Source organism: Aspergillus lucknowensis, assembly GCF_044049455.1.
Source record: "Aspergillus lucknowensis strain CBS 449.75 chromosome Unknown BJX67scaffold_5, whole genome shotgun sequence".
Lineage (NCBI taxonomy): Eukaryota > Fungi > Ascomycota > Eurotiomycetes > Eurotiales > Aspergillaceae > Aspergillus > Aspergillus lucknowensis.
In genome coordinates, this window is record NW_027263549.1 from 573,244 (window position 1) to 593,411 (window position 20,168).

General features: G+C 50.7%; 8 protein-coding genes across 8 annotated transcripts; 5 read left to right on the plus strand and 3 right to left on the minus strand.

The window, feature by feature from the left end:
* Positions 1-45: 45 nt before the first annotated feature.
* BJX67DRAFT_247365 (guanine nucleotide exchange factor MON1) lies at positions 46-2,457 on the plus strand. The gene is made up of 5 exons (XM_071026209.1): positions 46-824; positions 885-1,747; positions 1,808-1,989; positions 2,056-2,290; positions 2,353-2,457. Exons 1-5 carry the CDS (start codon positions 209-211, stop codon positions 2,359-2,361), a joined length of 1,905 nt encoding a protein of 634 aa, XP_070889750.1. The 5' UTR covers positions 46-208; the 3' UTR covers positions 2,362-2,457.
* A 95-nt stretch (positions 2,458-2,552) lies between these two features.
* BJX67DRAFT_378095 (proline iminopeptidase) lies at positions 2,553-4,374 on the minus strand (the record flags this gene model as incomplete). Its single annotated transcript, XM_071032277.1, has 9 exons — positions 2,553-2,864; positions 2,922-3,018; positions 3,067-3,205; positions 3,275-3,295; positions 3,344-3,508; positions 3,558-3,643; positions 3,705-3,949; positions 4,022-4,263; positions 4,332-4,374. The coding sequence occupies 9 exons, from the start codon at positions 4,372-4,374 to the stop codon at positions 2,553-2,555; spliced, it is 1,350 nt and encodes a 449-aa protein (XP_070889751.1).
* Positions 4,375-4,612: 238 nt separating this feature from the next.
* BJX67DRAFT_370167 (pyridoxal phosphate-dependent decarboxylase family protein) lies at positions 4,613-6,157 on the plus strand (the record flags this gene model as incomplete). The annotated part of the gene is made up of 1 exon (XM_071030882.1): positions 4,613-6,157. One exon carries the CDS (start codon positions 4,613-4,615, stop codon positions 6,155-6,157), a length of 1,545 nt encoding a protein of 514 aa, XP_070889752.1.
* A 1-nt stretch (position 6,158) lies between these two features.
* On the minus strand, positions 6,159-8,567 carry BJX67DRAFT_247393 (putative Kelch repeats protein). Its single transcript, XM_071026210.1, has 3 exons — positions 7,902-8,567; positions 7,696-7,841; positions 6,159-7,646 (listed from the first exon to the last, which is right to left on the minus strand). Exons 1-3 carry the CDS (start codon positions 8,344-8,346, stop codon positions 6,213-6,215), a joined length of 2,025 nt encoding a protein of 674 aa, XP_070889753.1. The 5' UTR covers positions 8,347-8,567; the 3' UTR covers positions 6,159-6,212.
* A 457-nt stretch (positions 8,568-9,024) lies between these two features.
* On the plus strand, positions 9,025-14,158 carry BJX67DRAFT_247405 (RecQ family helicase MusN). Its single transcript, XM_071026211.1, has 4 exons — positions 9,025-9,521; positions 9,589-13,205; positions 13,278-13,356; positions 13,415-14,158. The coding sequence occupies exons 1-4, from the start codon at positions 9,116-9,118 to the stop codon at positions 13,930-13,932; spliced, it is 4,620 nt and encodes a 1,539-aa protein (XP_070889754.1). The 5' UTR covers positions 9,025-9,115; the 3' UTR covers positions 13,933-14,158.
* A 1,003-nt stretch (positions 14,159-15,161) lies between these two features.
* On the minus strand, positions 15,162-16,648 carry BJX67DRAFT_247448 (uncharacterized protein). The gene is made up of 2 exons (XM_071026212.1): positions 16,303-16,648; positions 15,162-16,231 (listed from the first exon to the last, which is right to left on the minus strand). Exons 1-2 carry the CDS (start codon positions 16,504-16,506, stop codon positions 15,368-15,370), a joined length of 1,068 nt encoding a protein of 355 aa, XP_070889755.1. The 5' UTR covers positions 16,507-16,648; the 3' UTR covers positions 15,162-15,367.
* A 722-nt stretch (positions 16,649-17,370) lies between these two features.
* Positions 17,371-18,879, plus strand: BJX67DRAFT_378100 (telomere maintenance protein PBP2; the record flags this gene model as incomplete). The annotated part of the gene is made up of 3 exons (XM_071032278.1): positions 17,371-17,868; positions 17,924-18,800; positions 18,857-18,879. 3 exons carry the CDS (start codon positions 17,371-17,373, stop codon positions 18,877-18,879), a joined length of 1,398 nt encoding a protein of 465 aa, XP_070889756.1.
* A 485-nt stretch (positions 18,880-19,364) lies between these two features.
* Positions 19,365-20,157, plus strand: BJX67DRAFT_378101 (uncharacterized protein; the record flags this gene model as incomplete). The annotated part of the gene is made up of 3 exons (XM_071032279.1): positions 19,365-19,548; positions 19,677-20,094; positions 20,148-20,157. 3 exons carry the CDS (start codon positions 19,365-19,367, stop codon positions 20,155-20,157), a joined length of 612 nt encoding a protein of 203 aa, XP_070889757.1.
* Positions 20,158-20,168: the final 11 nt, after the last annotated feature.

The following is a 20,168-nucleotide window of genomic DNA, read 5'->3' on the forward strand; positions in this document are numbered from 1 at the left end:
GACGAGCTTCTCCGCCCCAGCGCGACCCCAACCAAACACAACTCCCGGCAACGGCCCAGTTGCTGATCCCAGCATCACAATGGGCAAACTATTATTTCTCACTCTGGACGTCCACCTCATGTTTTACGACGAAGGTGTTTCACTGGTCTGCTGAAACTGCGCCTGCCCTTATGGTTGGAGGATCTCCGATGCGCGCAAGCTGTCTAGCATGGAGTCGACAGATCCCAATCCGTCAAAGACGTCGCTCACTGATGGAAATGTGCAAATTCGACTGAACGATGATGATGACTCTTCGTCAAAGCGATCCGCTGAGCATCATAGCTCCGACCGCAGTCCAAGCCCTGAAGGCCCTCCACCACCGTTACCCCCGCGCCCGAGTACATTGAGCTTGCTGGACGATGGAGGGGCGGCCCCGGGAACACCGCGATTGAATACACCAGTGGCGCATTCAACTCTACAATCGAGGGCTACTACAGCTGTTTCATTGACGGAGATTGCTTCCCACGACAATGGGAAGGAGGAGCTACACCTTCGCGGCCTTCCAGAAACCGTACGCGCCAGAGCTAGCCTGGGCCATCTCGCAGCTCCTAGGGGCGGAAGTGACGCTAGCGACAGCGCAAGCATCCGGAGCTTCGCGCCGTATTCTGAACTGGGAGACGTGGAGAACATATTTGGTGATCTGGCCCCGCCAGACTCAGATGTCGTGCAACAAGACAGTACTGGTCTGATGCAATTTCCTGAATTCCAGGCTGACGATATGGATGATGATTTTACGGTTGAGTTTGAGCCGGTCGGAGATATCGAAGAAGGGGGAGAGAACGAAGGTACTGCATTTCCATTCAGATGACGATCGTGCTCCTGCTAACTCACATTCGACGACTCAGAGCTGGTACTCGAGAAATGGAAGGCGAAACGGAAACACTACATAATTCTCTCGGCTGCTGGGAAGCCGATTTGGACAAGGCATGGCGACGGTGGACTAATCTCCGCCTATGTCGGTATCATCCAAACCATCATTTCATCCTATGAAAATTCCAAAGATCGCTTGAGTGGCTTCACTGCCGGTGACACCAAGTTTGCAGTGGTGGCCAAAGGGCCCTTATACTTAGTTGCCATTAGTCGTATTCTTGAAAGCGACACCCAGCTCAAGCTTCAGCTTGAAGCGCTCTATATGCAAATTCTCTCCACGCTGACACTACCATCTTTGACTCACCTGTTTTCTGTGCGGCCGTCCACCGATTTGAAACGTCCTTTGCAAGGCTCGGAGACCCTTCTCTCCACGCTAGCAGACAGTTTCACCCGAGGATCACCATCTACTCTACTTTCGGCTCTGGAGTGCCTGAAGATCCGCAAGGCCCACCGTCAAACAATCAACAATACACTCTTAAGAACGAAGGCCGGCAACCTTCTATATGGTCTCATCGTTGCAGGCGGTCGGCTAGTAAGCGTTGTAAGACCGAAGAAACACTCACTACACCCTGGTGATCTTCAGTTGTTGTTCAATATGATTTTCGAAGCGGAAGCTGTCAAAGCTGGAGGTGGCGAGAGCTGGATACCCGTGTGCCTTCCCGGGTTCAACAGCAGCGGATACCTGTACATGTACGTCAGTTTCCTTGATCTCAGGGAAGATGCCGAGACTGCGGACGAAAGTACAGTGACGACGGAGGAGTCAGTCGCAATCATATTGATAAGTACGGATAAAGAGAGCTTCTTCGAGTTGCAGAAGATGAGGGACAGCTTCGTCGAGGTACGTATCTGGCTACAAGGCTGAAATGTCAATAGGATGGCACTGACTTGTCTCATCCAGCAAATGGAGAAAAACGGAAGCATCAAAATTATCAAAGAAGCCATCACCAAGGGCCGACCTAGTACGACCGACATCGTTCCGGGAACCGTCCTGCATCACTTTGTATATAAATCGCGGGCAAATGTACAATTCGCCATGTCATCGTATAATCCAGAATTCTCATCAGCCCTCCGACGTCGAAGGTTCGTTAAAGCTTCCCTCAGTAATATATCTCTTACCTCGAACTCAGCCAACCCACTCACGTCTAGACTTATCTCGACATACAATAATCTTCACGCAAGCGTTCACGCGAAGCACACGCATGTCAAGGTACACCACTGCGTCACTCAGTCGTCTAGTTCTTTTGCCTGGGTCACCCCTGTTTTTGAACTTTACTGCGTTGCTGGACCACACGCGAATCGGAATGCGCTTGCTCAGAGTGCGAGTAAAATCGTGCGGTGGGTACAGAAAGAAGAGGAGAGATTGTTTATCATCGGCGGAGCCGTAAGTTCTACCTTGAAGGTCAGTTCCAAGTGGCTTCGAGAGTGGCTAATTCCTTCCACCAGGTGTTTTAAATTTTACTCTTCTGTTCTCGTTTCTCCTACAAACATGTTCTAATATCTAGACATTTCGATAAAGACGGCAGAGAATCATCATTTCATTCAGATCAATTTCTTCGCTGCGTTTTTGCTCCGCTAAGGCATCGCAGGTGATGAATAAGGTTCCAGTTCGCCAATTCCGTTCAGATAAGAAGGCATCGACCGCCTTAATCCATCGTATCGTCTCTCAGAGCGAAAAGCTGCTGAAACACCTCATCTGCCTTGCTCCGGATCGCGTTATGATACATAACATTTGTGATGAACTGTTTGATACCCTTGATCTTCGCCGCTGTATTCGATGCATGCTCAAAGTGTACATACATGTCCTCCATGTATGTCGCCGCATACACGGGGACTTCATTTTTCGCGAGTTGGGCCTCATCATAGAGCGCTGGCCAGTCGGTCGTTGCCGCCAGAATATCTGCTGCATCCTTGATTCGGTTTAGCTCGTCGTAGGAGTCGAACATGTCTTTGTAGATCTAATATGTCCCAGGTTAGTTAAGTTCAAAATTGAAGGGTAAGTCAGTCCTGCAGACCATCTCTCCGGTAAATAGGATCTCTGGTGCATCGGTATCAACATTGAATCCAGGATTCAAGGATCGGAGTCTGTCAGCAGACCAGTTCGACGCCGCTCTGTCTTCTTTTAGTGATAATCCACTGGTGAAAGGGTTGGCTACCTACCCCTGGCAGTAAATTGACTCATGGAGGATCGCATAAATGATATAACCGTCGTAGCCGCCAAAGCTATCGAGAGCAACCAGAGTTGGGTGGGTTAAGAATCCGAAGGTGTCCAAATCATTGTAGGCGCGCAAAATAAGATCTGTTGAAGTTCAAGTTTCAGCAAGCAGCTCGTTCTCCAGCTCCACGAAAGAAGGATTGGGGAGATTACCATGGACAGAGTCAAGTCCACCTGAAACCTATTAGCAATCTGACCCTGTGATAGAGAGACATTTCATACCATGCATGCCAAACATAATCCCCAGTTGCTGGATTCGTTGAGGATTAAGTGTCCCAGATGGCACGGTGACCTTATTCTGCTTCAGGTACTCAACAATTTTCTTCACTCGTTCCACATCTTCAGGAAACTTTGAATAGTAGGCTTTATTCCTCTCCAACACTTTTTCTGCTCCGAATTAGCATACCATCTGCCCTAGAACCCGAGATAATCATACCGTATGTGCGTGAATAGACGGGGTCCGGCCCGTTGACAAGGGGTGGGAGGCCGCCGCAAATGAAAGCTTCAGCAAGGCCCTCCGGGCTTTTTATCAAATCCATGATTAGTACATACTTCAAGGTGCTCGAGCCGAGAGCCCACTTACAACATAGACAGGTATGTCACGGCGCAGAACCCTCCAAAACTCTGTCCGATGATGCTCCATTTTCGCTTCTCTTCAGGGTAGTCGGTAGTAAGGCATCTACGAACAGCTTCACAGTCTCGCACGATGTTGTCTGCCCGGAAATGCTTCAGGTATTCGGCCTGTTTGACTGCATTGCCCCGCAACGCGAGGGTGCCTGCTGTGATGGTTGAACTGAGTCCAGTTCCGCGTTGATCAAGGAACAATACCTGTCCAGGGCCAAGTTAGAAGAATTTAGCCAAGCCAGCACTTTGGCCGGGCTGGGAAATGGTGCATCGGACCTGATATCCTTTATCTAAAGCCGTTCCAACCCAGCCATACTCCTGTGGGGGGCGACAACCATGCCCCGGACCACCTTGAAGGTAGACCAACCACGGAGTTGGAGACTGCTTGTCGTCCTTTCCAGAGTCAACTGGTCTGACCAAACGACGTATGCTGCGGGCGAACAGTCGCAAAGTCCCGTCTCCCGGTCTGCTGTAGTTGAGAGGAACCTCAAAGAAAAGCTCCCCCACCCGGAATTTACCTGAGGAGAAGTGAATCAACACGGCTGCTATAGAGTTGTCTCTGAAATATTGTTCTGTTTAAACGTACCTGGGATATTATGGAAGCGTCGATCAATGAGTTTCGCAGCCATGGTTGATTCGGACCGTTCTAATTCTCTGCGAAGGGAAGGTGGAGATGGTGCTGTGAGGTTTTTAAAACGGCCGGGGAACTGGTGTGCTCAACGCTGCTTGCCTCTTGTTTCCTCCACCAAACGGAACGTTCCCACAATTCCCATTCTGCGCCGTGGAAGCGGCTTGCAAGGCACCAACTCTCCGTCCGTGTCCCTAACTTACCCCTCTTCGGCATCAATCTCACCTCTCTCTCCAATAATGAATGTGAACATTGAGGCCAGCGCAAAGGACCATGGTCAGCTGCATCAGACACTCTGGGAGATCTCACAGGCAGCCCAGCGCGCCGTATTGCCTGATGCCCAAAGTCTAGCACGAGCGCGAGCGACTCTTCCCAGGTCCCTTGACGGCAATGGCATTGGATTCGACGCCACACGGCGCCACATACTGGAGGATATCGTCCCGGCTCTCAACCACAGCAGCATCAGCCCCAATTATTACGGGTTCGTTACAGGTGGTGTTACACCGGCTGCTCTCTTCGCTGACAGCCTCGTCTCTGCCTATGATCAGAATGTCCAAGTGCATCTCACCGAGCATACCATCGCAACAGACGTTGAATTTGTGGCCTTAGGCCTTCTCGTCGATCTTCTTGGATTCGACCTGGAGTGGCAAAACGGCACTTTCACAACCGGAGCCACGGCCAGCAACATCCTAGGGTTAGCTTGCGGACGGGAATATGTTGTACGGACAGCGCTCGCCCGGAAGGGGGTGGCACCTATTAAAAGTGTGGGCGAATCTGGACTGTTTGAAGCAATCCAAGCAGCAGGACTCTCAGGTCTACGAATACTCTCAACAATGCCCCATTCATCGCTTGTCAAAGCAGCGGGCATCTTAGGGTTCGGTCGGGCCAACGTGAAGGATGTTTCTTCGAAAGAAGACCCTCTTCAATTCGATTTGGAAAGGCTAGAATCCGAATTGCAAAGGCAAGACAAGGCGACCATTGTCGCTATATCATGCGGCGAAGTCAATACCGGGCATTTCGCCACGGATGGCATCCGTGAGATGCGCGCCTTACGAAGTCTCTGTGATAAATATGGAGCCTGGCTACACGTGGACGGAGCGTTTGGAATTTTCGGGCGCATCCTTCCAGACACCCCCGAGTTCAGCACGATCAAAAAGGGATGCGAAGGGATCGAATTAGCAGACTCACTCGCGGGAGACGCTCACAAATTTCTCAACGTACCATATGATTGCGGTTTTTTCTTCAGTCGACACCGAGGGCTGGCCATGGACGTGTTTCAAAATGCCAACGCAGCGTATCTAACAGGCGGTAAAAGTGAAGTGCAGTCGATCCCATCCCCGCTGAATATCGGCATAGAGAACTCGCGAAGGTTTCGAGCCTTACCCGTATATGCGTCCCTGTTAGCCTATGGAAGTTCCGGGTATCAAGTGATCCTGCAGAAGCAAATCCGACTGGCTAGGAAGATTGCAGGATGGGTCTTCGACCACCCTAAGTACAACGCGCTGCCAGAAGAGAATGATAAGCAAGAGATGCTTGAGAGAACCTTTATGGTTGTATTGGTGAGCGCCAAAGATGACGATCTCAATCGCAGGCTTGCGGCAAACATCAATGCTACTTCCAAAATATTTGTCTCCGGCACCTCTTGGAAAGGTAGGCCGGCCTGCCGGATTGCTATCTCAAACTGGAGAGTCGACGAAGACAGGGACTTCGATATCATACGGGAGGTGCTAGAGAATGTAGTAGAAATGGGTGACGAAAGAGTTGAACATCCAACGTGCAGATAGATCGCAAATGATAACCAGCTTTTGGATGCGCACAACAGAGCGACAAGAGTTTATGTCACCTCCGCCGTCCAGCACCGCTAGCTTTTTCACCTCGATCGGTGATACTAACAACTTCACCGATTCCTGCGGCTCCTTGCTCATCTTCTAGAGCCATGATCTCCTCTCTACTATCCCACCATTTCTCCTCCGCCATGTCGAAGGCGTCTTTTCGGAGCTCCTTGACATTCTTCTCCATTGCATGCCCCTTTTCTTTCGGAGAATCAAGCAAGATCTTCTGCCAATCTTCGGATGTACGACTAAAGAACTCACGTAAACTCTCAAATGGACGGGGGAGCGGTCTGCTGTCCTGCACCGACGGCTCCGCTCCTTGCTCCTCCACGTCTAATTGTTCCATCTCGCGAGTCACGGAAGGCACAGTCAGCTCAATGGGAGCTGGAGAGGAGGCGGTATCAAGAGACATAGCATCCTCATCTTCGCTTTCATCCTCCCCAAACTCCTCATCCTCGTCCATTTCGTCATCACTGTCTTCCGTGTTGAGCAGGTGCCAGTTCCCGGGTTCGTTGTAGAATATTTCCTTGACTCCGTCCATTTTGACCAAATCAATGGAATACATGTCGTTGAATGTGAACTCACGATCTCCCTTTTCATAAGTGCCACTGAATATGAACAGAGTGTCCTCTTGGACAGCCAATTGGGCGTTGAATCGCATGTGAGGCATCTCAAAGCGAACCACGGCTGGTTTCTCCGGTTCAGCAGGTTCTTCATCAGGCCTAGGCTGATTCTGTAGCAATTCGTCGTCGTCACCCTCATCAACTCGTATTCCCTTCTTTGCCTCTAGAGCTTTTAGATTCCGCAACAGATCCTCTTCGTCCGCTTTACCCCTGTCCCGCGACTTGATTCCCTGGTTTTGTTGCTTTTGGGCCATCAACTTGGGTCGTCGGAGAGTCAGAGGGAAAAACCGATTCCTGTCTGTATTCCAAGCGAATAACGTGTCGAAGAATTCACTATCAATTCCCTCCTCGCTTAATTCGACGTCATGAACACCACCGAACATAATACCTCGCCCCTTGTGGTATGCCATAGTTGCACCGGCCCTAGGCGGATTGGGGGAATTTGCAGGCTTCTTCCGGCGCTCCCAGCGTATTGTCGGCGGCGTCGACGAAGGAGCTTCAGGCGCAGGAGGTGCAATTCGGAGAAACCAAGTGTCTTGGTGGACCATAGGCCTCATTGTCATACGTTGTGGACCACCTTTCGTCGCCTTGTTTCCTACACCTGTTGAGACTTTGACACGGGAGTACCCCCCGTATAGGACTGCCCCAGACTCGTGCGGGAGCAGTGAGAAGGATGACCGCGGATCAGGCTTCTGCGCGGCAGGGGGAAGAACCGGATTAAACCACGTATACTTGGAACAGTCGTAGATCCATAGATCCTGTAGATACTTCGTCTGCTGAGAAGTATCCTGGAAGCCACCGAACAAGATAACATAGTTCTAAACAAGCATTAGAACGCAGATGTATGGCCAATGTATTCATTTTTACCTTGTAATATGTCATTCTATGGCCGCTTCGAGCAGGAGGACCTTTGCCTTTGGTCTCAATGCGAGTCCACTCTCTTGTAGAGGGATCGAGGTGCCAGAAATCATTGTAGTGGTAGAATGTACCTTGCTTTGGTGATGAGAATTCACCTGCCAGACAGTTTAGTTAATCAATTGGAGAAGTGAATCTCGACAACGCAAATCACTCACCTCCAAAAAGATATACACCTCCCGTATTCCCCCCACGGCACCAAGCATGCCCACTTCGGGGTAACGGACTATTCGGACTTGTAACCTCCCTCCATTCCCCTCTATCAATGAGGTAAACGAACAGATTGTTAAAGAAGGTGGCTAGCGTGCCATCGAAGTACTCCCCTCCATAGATCAGTAACTCATTCTTGTTCGATGGAGAGGCAATTATAGTGGCAGAAGAACGAGGCGTCGGTGGCTCTGACACCACCTCAGTGACCTTGAGAAACTTGGCCTGTTCCTCGGCATATTGTGCGAGGATAGCATCTAGGTCCGCATCTTCGGCATCACTGTCTGCGTCTCGCCCCTTAGACTTGTTCTTCTTCTCCTTCTTGTCGGCTTTCTTGTTCTGTTTTGCAGCGATGCGCTCCTTGTGTTCAGCTGATTTTTTAGTTTTTTTACCCATAGTCCTGACTTGGCTCTTTTGGAGTAATATCGACTTTGCAGGGAAAATCAGATTATACAGTTCCTAGACCCAGTTCAGTTTGCCTTCTGTTCCAAAGCTAGCAGTAGCATGGGAGTGTGATATGTATGAACTTGGTGGGGGTGTGGGAAAAATGTCGATACGCTCAATTTTTTTGATACGATGGTATTTCCAATCTTGTATTGCGTTTACAGAAACAAGTGGGAGGTCAGCAAGTTCGTCATGATCTTTTTTGGAGGACGATATCCAACGCGAAGAGAGCCCGCGCACATAGTCAACGGCCCATAATGTGAGAAAAGGACCCCTCAAAAGGGTCATGTTAATTTCATTGGGGTCCCTTACGGGGCAATATACGTTCGGAATTCTGAGTCGTCGCAGTAAAAAATTTTTTTTTTCGTGAACCTACGATACTTGACCACCACCGTCAAGGATTGTGGATGCTGAGTAATTTACGTCGAGGCGCGAACTGCGAGGAATCGGTACTACGAGAGTTCCGGACGAGGATAGCCGTCCGCAGAGGATCGAGTGCGCAAGATACTCGAGGAATGAATGGAGAAATTCATGGGCCGAAAATTCTACGGCAACCAACTCCCACCGCCCACGTGACCGCGCGTTTCGTCTTCGAGACGCGTGCCAGCATCCATGAGATGATTGCCCTCGGGTCACAGAGAAAGACGAATTGTCCAGTGAACGAGCACGACTGTCCCGTTTGAGATTGTCAAGGGAACGATGAACATGAGTATACGCCCCTATGACTAAAAGCAATCTGAACACACATCTCGAATGGCTGTTGAATCAAGGCCCGTCGCTCTTCCCAGTTCTGACGCCGGCCGCATGGGAGTCTCATGTCAACCCAAACGATTCCCATAGCAATTCTGGCCCAGCACTGAGTTTGATCGCCAGTCAAACCGAAGAGCTTAGTATCAAGGATTCACAACCGATCGTCCCGACCAGCGTCAAAAATGATGTGGGTGATGAAATCGAGTTAGGTTCCGACACAGATATGGCGCGTCTGATGTTAGCTCCCCCGTCGGCGAGCAAACCCCGAATGCTCAGTCGGACAAGTGAGCCCCATGGGTCGGCTCAAAAGGCTCAAAAAATCCGCTCCCCAACGAAACGAGAAACAGCCCGGACTCTTCGCAGTAAGGCAGCTAAAGGTACAGCTCTTTACCCCCCCCCAGAATGTTCAAACCGTCCCATATGCTGACGCATGGTGCTACTAAGGACCCTCTAGTACGCTTTCGTCCTTTTGCGACCTCGAAGAACCGTTATCAACCCCTGTTCGCCCGAGACAGGAGCTGGAAGTATTGTCATCGTTACAAGACATTGACACGATTGATTTGACCGGTGACTTCGATCGCCGCACGCCTTCGTCCGAGACGAGAGAAGAGTTCGGAGAGCCACGCCGCCTTTGGACCGAGGGAGCTGCGTCTAGAAAAGAACCGTTGGGCAAACGAGGAAAGAAAAGGAAGAGCGACGAGTATGCATCTGATCTCATTTCTCCGAGAGATCGTTGCGGAGGCCGCTCGCCTTTGGCTTCTGGTAGGGTTGACCGACCTCTTTCGACCCAAACTCCCCGTGGAAAGGTGTCACACCCTCCCTCTAATGATATTCCTCCATCCAGTACCAGGAAACAGGGGCACACCTCGGCTAAACGTATCGGGAAAGATCGATCTATCCCTGATACCGATGATGACAGCGTTGGGAGCTTGTTTGAAGGCTTGATCGATGGCAGACGGGATTTGCCTCAAACAGTGGAGGCTTCGTTATACCCGGCTCTGCCTTCGGAGAACCCCACAAAAACCCCGAAACCGATTCTTTCACCAAAGCGACAAGTACCATTATCCCCGAATTCATTGGATATGCCAAAAACAACTCGCTCGATTGCCACAAAGGAACCTTCTGCGGCCCCTCACGACTCCCATCGTGTCCCACCGCTATTGTCGGGTACCTCCAAATCTGACAATGAGCCCTTGGATTGGGATGTTGAAAAGTTTCTGAAAATCCCTGAAAGCCAGCTAGAGGGGCTGGTTTCACGTTTGCAGGACGACGTTAAGAAGAATTCAGATATTATCTACGAAGGGGTAATGAGGGGCGAACACTCTCCAGAACTCATCGCACTCATCTCGGAGAATCAAACCATTACAGCTCGAATCAAAGCGATTGCGACATTGAAAACGCTGAAATCTATCTATCAATCATGCGAAGCCGAATCTCGGTCTTTGAAGCATGCTATCTTGCAGGTCATACAACGAGACGGATTTCCACCACCTACACTGCCGGAGATCGAACAGCAGAAGAAAGTTCTATCACAAATGCAACATGTCGAGGCAGATATACGTCGCCTACTTCTAGAGGCTGATTTATTCTCAGTTCTGGGAAATACCCCGTTAGACAACTCGGGATCTAACTGTGAACGGCGAGGAGCTTTACCTCCAACGTCAAATAGTAGCCTCAACAACTGCCAACTTGGCAAAAGCACCGTGCCATGCAGCAGTGCTTTTAGTCCTTCGTTTGCGCCGCCTTCTTTTAACATGCACAAGTCTCAGTTGAATCCGTTAAAGTATAGAACAACGCCCGTTGCGAATAGCGTCAAGGTTCTTCCAAAAGCTGGACAGTTTGACTACGATGACCCGATGCTTAGCGACAATGAGACAACGTTCACAAGAACGATGCGCTCCCCTCCGCCTCAGTTGGAGGACATTGACGAATTCGATATAGATGCTTTGGACGAGGAAATGCTGGAAGCTGCGGACTCTTTTCAGGATGAACTGCCCCTTGCAAGTGAGAACCATGGCCCTCACAGCCGCCCCGTGTTTGGTGAAACCTCCGGGAACGCATCAAGACTCCCTGCCACGCAGAAATCGCAAACTCACGGTTCCCTATGGGGCCAACATCCATGGACGAAGGATGTGAAGAATGCGCTGAAGGAGAGATTTCATCTTCGAGGGTTTCGGATGAATCAGCTTGAAGCAATTGATGCAACACTCAGCGGGAAAGATGCGTTTGTGTTGATGCCAACAGGTGGTGGGAAGTCCCTATGTTACCAACTGCCCTCTGTTGTTTCTAGCGGCTCGACTAAAGGGGTCACGATCGTGATATCTCCACTTCTGAGTTTGATGGAGGACCAGGTCTTCCATCTGCGGCAAAAGAAGATCAAAGCGTACTTAATAAATGGAGAAACACAGAGGGAAGAGCGTCAGTGGATTTTGAGCACACTGTCTGGCCAAGCTGCGGAGAAGCACATTGAAATCCTCTACATTACACCCGAAATGATCAACAAAAACCAGTCTGTGGCCAATTGCCTCGAAAAGCTCAACGAAAAGCAGAGATTAGCACGGATTGTCATTGATGAAGCGCACTGCGTAAGTCAATGGGGCCATGATTTTCGCCCAGACTACAAAGAACTTGGCGGACTTCGGAGTCGAATACCGGGTGTTCCCATGATGGCGTTGACTGCAACAGCAACAGAGAATGTCAAGGTCGATGTCATCCATAATCTGAAAATGGGCGGCTGCGAAATATTTACCCAAAGCTTTAATAGGCCTAACCTCACGTATGAGGTGCGACCCAAAGGAAAAGCCGCTGAACTCGTGCGCAGTATAGCATGTATCATTACTGGCTCATATCGGAATAAGTCCGGTATTGTCTATTGTCTTTCGCGTGATAACTGCGAAAAGGTAGCGGAAAAGCTTCGAAAGGACCATCAGATAAAAGCCGAGCACTACCATGCGGGTTTGGATGCAGACGCTCGGTCTCGGGTTCAACAACGTTGGCAATCTGGACGGATCCATGTCATAGTCGCCACGATTGCTTTCGGGATGGGTATCGACAAGCCAGACGTGCGATTCGTTATACATCACAGCATCCCTAAAAGCTTGGAAGGATATTACCAGGAGACTGGACGCGCCGGACGCGATGGAAGGCGCTCTGGTTGCTACCTCTTCTACAGCTATCGAGACTTGAACATCCTCGAGGGTATGATCAAGAAAAACGATGATCTCAATAGCTCACAGAAAAGTCGACAGTCCAAAATGCTACGTGATGTCGCGCGATATTGCGAAAACATGAGTGACTGCAGGAGGGTGCAAATTTTGGCTTATTTTAGCGAATACTTCCGGCGAGAGGATTGCAATGCTTCTTGCGACAACTGCAAGTCCGACACTACCTTGGAGATACAGGACTTTTCCGAGCATGCTGCATCAGCAATCAAGATTGTCCGGTATTTTCAGGAATTAGGGGACAGAGTCACACTGGCGTACCTTGTGAATATATTGCGGGGATCCACTAAAAAATTCAAGTCTCCGGAGCATAAGCAAGCGCCTTGCTTCGGTCACGGCGCGGATATCGAGCTAGGAAGCGCAGAACGGCTCTTCCGCAAACTCCTTGGTGAGGGCGCACTGAAAGAAGAGAATGTGGTGTTCAAGGGCGCTTTCCCTACGCAATACATCAAACTGGGAGCACATGCCGCGGATTTTGAAAGCGGCCGCCGGCGGCTAAAACTTGACATTCGAGTCTCGCCGAATGGCAAAGCTCGAAAACGTAGTGACGACCACAAAGACGATCTGCCTCAATCTACAAATGTCTCGTCACCTGTACAGTCGGCGAATCGCCGCCGGTTGGCACGTTATCGACACGCTAACGTGGTGGATATTGAGTCTGATGCTCATACGGATAGCGATGGGTTTGAACCGGTTCGCGTTGCCGGCAAAAGCGAGCGCAAGGAAAAGAAACTCCCTGGACCGCCAATCACTCAAGATCACCGGTTCGATCAGCTGGACCCTCTCCACAAGGCAGTCGCGGAAGATTTTATGTTTTATGCTAAAAACTACTGTCAGAATGTACGCCGTTTATCCACTCTCCCCAACCTATAAACCAACTATGTGACTAACCGTTGCTAACTCCTTCTGTAGCTCGTCCTCGAGAAAGCGCTTCGAAATCAGCCGTTTAGTGATACCATCCTTCGTGAAATGGTTATGGTTTTCCCAAAAGGTAACTGCGAACTGATACTGGAGTTATAAGAGAACGCAAGCGTATTGATACGGTACAGATAAAGCGGAGATGCTCCAGATTCCCAACATTGACCCAGACAAAGTGCATCGATACGGCAACAAAATACTCAAACTAATACGCGATACTCAACGTCGTTATTCTGAACTCAAGAAGGAACGTGATGATGCAGATGGCATTGTCCCTGACCCGAATCATCACAACGTCGTCAATTATAGCAGCGGCGACGAATTTAGTGACTTCGACGATATCATGGATCACGCGAGTGCCGTACAACCCGATGAAGATATCGTCACAAGCCAGTATTTCACGAGAACCCAGCAAACCACGGGAGATTCGCATGATGAGTACCAACCCTCGCTAAGAGCTGGCAGCTCTAGACCTCAGAAGCGAAAATCCACCAAGCGGTCTCGCCGCCAGAGCGCCGACCCAAAACCTCAAGCCAAGAGTTCGCGGTCGAAGTCCAAGACGAATAACCGCTCGCAAGGTGGCTCCTACCGAGGGACGAAGGGGAAACAGACGCAGTCCGCTAGCCAGATTGCTCTGATGCCAATATGATGTATGAATTCTTTTCTTCGGCGTACATCATCTATAATGAGTTTGATGGTAAATCACGGGATGGTTCGCTTTTGAAAATTATTGGCGCGTTGCATATCTAGGCGTTTTATTCCCCCTCCAGCTTTCTCCTGTTTAAGTATATACAGGTAGAGATGATATCCACCAGAGCACTGTATAGCGAAAGGCGTTATTTGTCTAGAAAAACCATACTACTAGTGGTCTGCATGTAATAATTCTAGGTTGTATTCCAGTGACACTGTCACAAACGAGTTGATGGATAATGCCATAACGGCTCCGCGGCTGAGACATTTGTCCACTGGCAGCCTGAGCTTTACGTAGGGACTCAACGTCGTGCGTGGAGTTTGCCTCATGGGCAACCGCTCCTTTCGTACGCAATGCTAGTAGAAGTGTAGTATAGTCCACTCGTCGGCAGGAAATGCCTGCAGGTGGGTTGGAAATTAAACCTGAAATGGACACATCTGGGGATGCTCGGTCTGGAGAAACCGGCCAACCAAGGTAGAGTTTTACCAAGGCTTCGGGACGGCACAGGTATAGGGATTCGATAGCCTTATTCGCCAGGCCGATTACAAGAGTTTATGATGGACAGATACACGTTAAGCACCTTAAACATATCGTACGAAAGATGGAATGGTTGCAGTTGCTCCCTCAAGCTCACCAGTGGTAAACAAGTGACGGGGAGCAGTACTATACTCCCGCAATGGTATTGAGCTTGTGCGATTATCAAGTTTTAAGCCCTTGGATGGCTGGCTTAGAATCTACTTCTAGCACCAGTAGTCGGACCGGCTAGTCAATCTTCTATCGCTTCGGAGGCAGTTGACATCAATCTGGCCTCTTTCCCTCTCCGGGCCGGGGAACAAATTGGACCTCTCCGGTGGTAGGGGATCGAATCAACCCCATTCGCGTCGTGGATGGCACACCGGCATAGAATATTCACTCGGAGGGATTTCGGATTCTGCCATAGACTTCGTGTCCGAACTAGATTGCCAGCGTCCTCTGGGGATTGTAACTTTACAGACAATATGACAGCAAGGCGCAAAGCATGTTGAGAACCAATGTGTCGTGTTAATGCACGCGTTGAAGCAGCATTTGTAAGTACGGAATATCTAAGAGGGTCGACCCATGAGCAACGCCCTTCCAGCATGCCCACACAGGGTACGTAGCTCAGCCGGATGGAAAATCTCACAGCCCATCACATTAGAATATGTTATGCTGGTTTTATTGATATCAATTAAAGATATTATAGTATCTTACTGGTGGATGTGATCATCCGTGAACTCGGTCGTGTGAGGACCATTCTTACTCCAACCAGGCTCCCCTGAAAAGCCAAGATCAAACCACAGTGCAGCAGGGCCCGATCACAAAGCTTAGTTCATCCAAAGACTCATAAATTGCGTAGATGAAGTTGTAGTGTCATTCAATCATGAAGTGAACGACCAAACTCGAGCAACCTTAATCGCCTTGCATCACGTGGATGAAACTGGGCGACTTTTGCTCTGACGAGAAACCTCGTCGCAGCTGACTCTCGGGGAAGGTCTATATAAGAAGAACCGGCGTCTAGTAGAGCGTCAAGAAGCTCATGCATCTCCGTCGCTGCTGCCTCTCTCTTGTTAGATGGTTCATTGCGTTCCTGTCCAGTTTGGCGACGGATCATATCATCAATCCGATGCTGGCCATTGCTCTGGTCCTCTACTTCTGTCGTCTTGGGCTTTTTTGGTTTCCCGTGACGAGTGTATCCGGCTGCGAGAGTGGCATCCGTTATGTCTGCTACGTCTCCAACGGCAGGGCCACCCAGGTCCTCAGCTGCGATCATCAACGCGAGGGTTTTGTCACAGAACGAATGCAGCGCGTCCCTCGTGCGATCAGTTTCTTTATCAAGGCTATCCTTCCTCCGTCGCCGCTCTTCCAGCAGTTCGCGCGCGACCTCGGAAGGTAGCTTTTCTCTGTTTGCCGATTTGTCTTTCTTGATGCTGTCTATTCGTTCGTGAATACCATCTCTTATTGTCTGCGCATCACGCAGGTTCGTCTCTTCAGACTGGAGACGTTGGCGCGCATCTGCGAGTCTCTCAGCTGTCACAGAGGCGGATATCCTGCTTTCCTGGATAATGCGCGCTGTCTCCTCGAGTGCAATGAGAGAAGGTAGCGGGGAGTCCGGCGTTGGCAGATTCGTGTCCGATTTTAAGAGCGAGTCGTAGGCTTTTTTGGCTCTTCGTACTTGTGCGATGCGAGCTGATCGCTCTGAGCCTATTTCAGAAATGTGGTTGGCATTCGCGGCTCGAAGCTGTACCGCGTGTGAGTTGGCGCTGTGCCATTCGTGGTGTCTGTCTGGTGAGTGATTTCATGTGGACATACCCTGCGCAGCTCTTCCTCCTGGCGTCTCACGCGATCCTGAAGTTCCCTCAGTGTATCATCCAATTTCCTCTCATAAGCTTGGGTATCGGACGAGCTTATCCGCTGCTGGTTGTAGAAGTCCTCGACCTTTCGACGGTCATTGGCAAAGCTCTTGACGTGTTCGAGTCGCTCTTGGGACACGTCCGTCTGTGTAATTGACGCCATCACTCCACTTGAAGAAATGCATCACGCCCCAAATCAGAGCACACTCAAGACGCGACGCCTCGGGCCGTTTTCGGAGCTCACCTGACCATACTACCAAGAGCGGACTAGCGTCCTGCCAGCAAATCGCTTCAACTTCTTCCCTCGACTTCACTCCCTCACCGCGACACTGGCTCCTTGCTCCTTTGCCTATCCTCAACCTCATCTCTTCTCCTTTTCTCATCCCCTTCTATTTTCGAGGCGCTAAGCCAATTTATTCGTGTCCTTCTTGCACCACTCCTTTGGAGTCTTTCACCCTAGTTGGACTCCAGGACTATCTGCCTTGTACCCCTGCACGAACGCAAGCATCCAGTAAATTTGGAAAGCAAAGGGGTAGAACGGGCCTTGACAGTCATTTCGACTCTTCAAATCTCTTCTCATTTCAATCTGCTTCTATCTCTTGCCCACGCTTTTCATTCGCCCAGCTCCCAAGCACGCCGGAATCTTCCAATCCACCTCCTATCACCGCCCAGCACCAACACCCTTGCTCCGCTTCCACCAGACCCGGTCCGGTTCAAGCCATTTCTCTTGTTTCTTCCTACCTTACCACCGCTTTGCTTCCGCGAAGCTTCCTGCTTTTCAAGGCCCGTCATCATACAGCACTCCCACCTTCGCCGATTCACATTTCTCCCGCCTCTCTCCCTTCACTGTGCACGATCATCAGACTTCCCAGTTTCTCCAAGCACCAGATTCCCTCCCCAACCGAACGCCACACCAGCACGCTCCCCTGGGAAATCCTGGTGTACATAGTCGATCAAAATAAAGAAGACAGATACCTTTTCACATCGACTCTCTGCGTAAGCGACGCAAAGCCGCACAGTTGACATAATGTCCGCCTCTCCATCCGCCTTACAGTCGACCAAGCGTCCGCTTGAGGACCCTTCTTCGCCCTCCGGTCCGAATGACCAGCCGGAGGCCAAGCGTCCCGCTTTGGATAAAGTAGTAAAAGGAGAAGAATCCGACAGCCACGCAGAAGTGAAGGCCGGCCCCGGCGCAACTGATGCTGACGGCCAGGGTGACACTGTTGTCCTGGATGCCTCTAACTCCAAGGGAGCGCTCAACGAGACCCAGCCGATTCAGTCGACTGCCTCTCATGGCGAAGCTGCTGGATCCCAGCCTGAACAGCGGCCCCAGGACGAGTCCAGCTGGATTCACATTCGCGCTGTAATTTCCAGCCAAGAGGCTGCCACCGTCATCGGTAAGGGCGGTGAGAATGTATCCCAAATCCGCCGCTTGTCAGGCGCCAAATGCACCGTTAGCGACTACTCGCGTGGTGCCGTGGAGCGTATCTTGACTGTCAGTGGCCCACAGGATGCGGTTGCAAAGGTCTGTTCTGTTCTCGATACCCTACCCTGGCTTTCTACTAACCCGCCCATTATAGGCCTTTGGTCTGATAATCCGTACCCTAAATAACGAGCCCCTTGACGCCGCTTCCACTGCCCAGTCCAAGACATATCCCCTACGATTGTTAATTCCTCACATTCTAATTGGCTCAATCATTGGCAAGGGCGGTGGCCGTATCCGTGAGATCCAAGAGGCGTCCGGAGCGCGGCTTAACGCATCAGATGCTTGCCTTCCACTCTCCACCGAGCGTTCCCTTGTCATCCTTGGTGTTGCTGATGCTGTTCACATTGCCACATACTACGTCGCCGTGACCCTTGTTGAGCAGCTCACAGAGCGCTTCGGAGGACCGGCGGCGTCTGCGTACGCGACCCGGAGCGGCGGACCTGCCGGAGCTGTCCCTGGTGGCATGCAGGTTGTGCCTTACGTCCCCCAGCCTGCTGGTGGGCAGTATGGTCACCCCGACACGTTCAAGCGCCACCATCCCCACCCCAACCGGGCGGGAACTGGTGCTTACGGCGTTCCTTACCTCCATGGGCAGCATGCGCCTGCTCCAGTCGCACAGCAGAATATGCACTATGGTGCGCCTACCACCCCCTACTCTGGAGCTGGCCCCCACCAGCCTGCTCCGTACGGTGCGCCCCAGGCAGCTCAGCCACGTGGCGGCCCGACCCCCGCGGCTCCTGTGGGTGGTGCTATGCCTGGCCAGCCCCTGACCCAACAAATTTATATCCCCAATGATATGGTCGGTGCCATAATTGGCAAGGGAGGTGCTAAGATCAACGAAATTCGGCACCTTAGTGGCAGTGTGATCAAGATCAACGAGCCCCAGGAGAACAGCAACGAGCGTCTGGTGACCATCACAGGTACTCAGGAGTGCAACCAGATGGCGCTTTACATGCTATACTCGCGACTTGGTTAGTTCCCCTCCCTCGACTCAATTGCTCTTTGATTCTAATTGCCCGTAATGCAGAAAGTGAAAAGCACCGCATTTGAACAGGGGGTGAATGTGTTTCCTCATTCGTTTTGCTTCCAGGAGCAACTTGGGCTGTGTGTATTCTCGACATAAAAGTCGTCGTCTCTTATGATGATCTTGGTGGGTTCGTTCTGGAGCGTGCCTCTTTTGTGCTGTACCATTTGAAAAGCGAGCTTTTGAACCTCAGCTGTGTTATCCCTTGAGCTCAATTGAGACTGTATTCTTCCAATTATATAATTACGATCCCATTGTTTTGTTGTTGTCGAGTTAGACCGATAGTACTTGAGAGTAAGTTTGACATCACCACCAAGACTTTTGCCGATGACATCAGCCACAACCCCGCGCCTGCGCCTGTTTCCATCTTAACAGGAGAGATGGCCTCCACCTCGATCTCTCGCAGGTTGCAGGGGGAAGAGGGATTAAATAGAATACAATACTGACAATAGACGTCACGAGTTTCCTTCCACAAGACAAAGAATTACTCTCCCTACAATCAGGGTTCAAAATGCCGCACGTCACAGAATTCATATACTTCCACGTCAAACCCTCCGTCAAGCCCGAGGATTCCTCGAACGACGAAGGCGCCGCCCTTCTACAGGTCTTCAGGGCAACAACCCAGCAAAGCGGACATCTCGGCTCGGCATGGGGTCGAACAAGGGAGGATGTGAACGTTATTGTTTGGGCAATTGGTTAGTTTCTTCCATTCCAATTATGCTCTTCTTCCCTTTTGCACCATAAGTTATGTCTCCAGCGCATAAACTTTAGAAAGCAAAACAAATTGAAAAAGACGAAGAATGACGATGGCGATATCGAATAGACTGGTCCGACGCCCACAGCGGCATCCAACAAACAAACTCACCCCTCACCCCCTTCCTCCATGAAAAGACGCAAATCACGACCCTCTTCACAACGCTCCAGCCAACGGATTCGAACGACTCCCTCGCGACAGAGACCCTACTTTCGAATTCCATCACCGAACTTGCGCCGCTGCCCTTCCCGACCTCGCTCTCGCCGCAGGACCGTTCGAGTCTTAGCGCGGACCTCGTGGCCTTCCGGAAAGCTCTCGCCGAAGAAGTCGAGGAGAAGGTGCGGGCGAAATCGTTTCTGCTGGGCCAGGTGGAGAGGCCAGGGGAGTTTAAGCACGGGAAGAATGAGTCCGGACAGGCGTTTGTGCAACTTTTGGCTGTTGGCTGGGAGAGCTACGAACAACATCAGGATGCGAGGGGCACCGATGCGTTTGAGCTTTATTATCCGATGATTGGTGAGCTAACTGGCGCCAATATCAAAGCACAGGATAGTAAGATCTATG

Excerpts from the sequence above, each read along its gene's own strand:
- BJX67DRAFT_247405 (XM_071026211.1), top strand. The coding sequence starts at position 9,116 with ATGACTAAAAGCAATCTGAACACACATCTCGAATGGCTGTTGAATCAA. Across the intron at positions 9,522-9,588 it reads TCGCAGTAAGGCAGCTAAAG|GACCCTCTAGTACGCTTTCG; the intron begins GTACAGCTCTTT and ends GGTGCTACTAAG. Across the intron at positions 13,357-13,414 it reads GGTTATGGTTTTCCCAAAAG|ATAAAGCGGAGATGCTCCAG; the intron begins GTAACTGCGAAC and ends GATACGGTACAG.
- BJX67DRAFT_247448 (XM_071026212.1), bottom strand. The coding sequence starts at position 16,506 with ATGGCGTCAATTACACAGACGGACGTGTCCCAAGAGCGACTCGAACAC. Across the intron at positions 16,232-16,302 it reads AGGAGGAAGAGCTGCGCAGG|CTTCGAGCCGCGAATGCCAA; the intron begins GTATGTCCACAT and ends CACGCGGTACAG.
- BJX67DRAFT_247393 (XM_071026210.1), bottom strand. The coding sequence starts at position 8,346 with ATGGGTAAAAAAACTAAAAAATCAGCTGAACACAAGGAGCGCATCGCT. Across the intron at positions 7,842-7,901 it reads AGGTGTATATCTTTTTGGAG|GTGAATTCTCATCACCAAAG; the intron begins GTGAGTGATTTG and ends ACTGTCTGGCAG. Across the intron at positions 7,647-7,695 it reads ATAGAATGACATATTACAAG|AACTATGTTATCTTGTTCGG; the intron begins GTAAAAATGAAT and ends ATGCTTGTTTAG.
- BJX67DRAFT_247365 (XM_071026209.1), top strand. The coding sequence starts at position 209 with ATGGAGTCGACAGATCCCAATCCGTCAAAGACGTCGCTCACTGATGGA. Across the intron at positions 825-884 it reads AGAAGGGGGAGAGAACGAAG|AGCTGGTACTCGAGAAATGG; the intron begins GTACTGCATTTC and ends TCGACGACTCAG. Across the intron at positions 1,990-2,055 it reads TCAGCCCTCCGACGTCGAAG|ACTTATCTCGACATACAATA; the intron begins GTTCGTTAAAGC and ends ACTCACGTCTAG.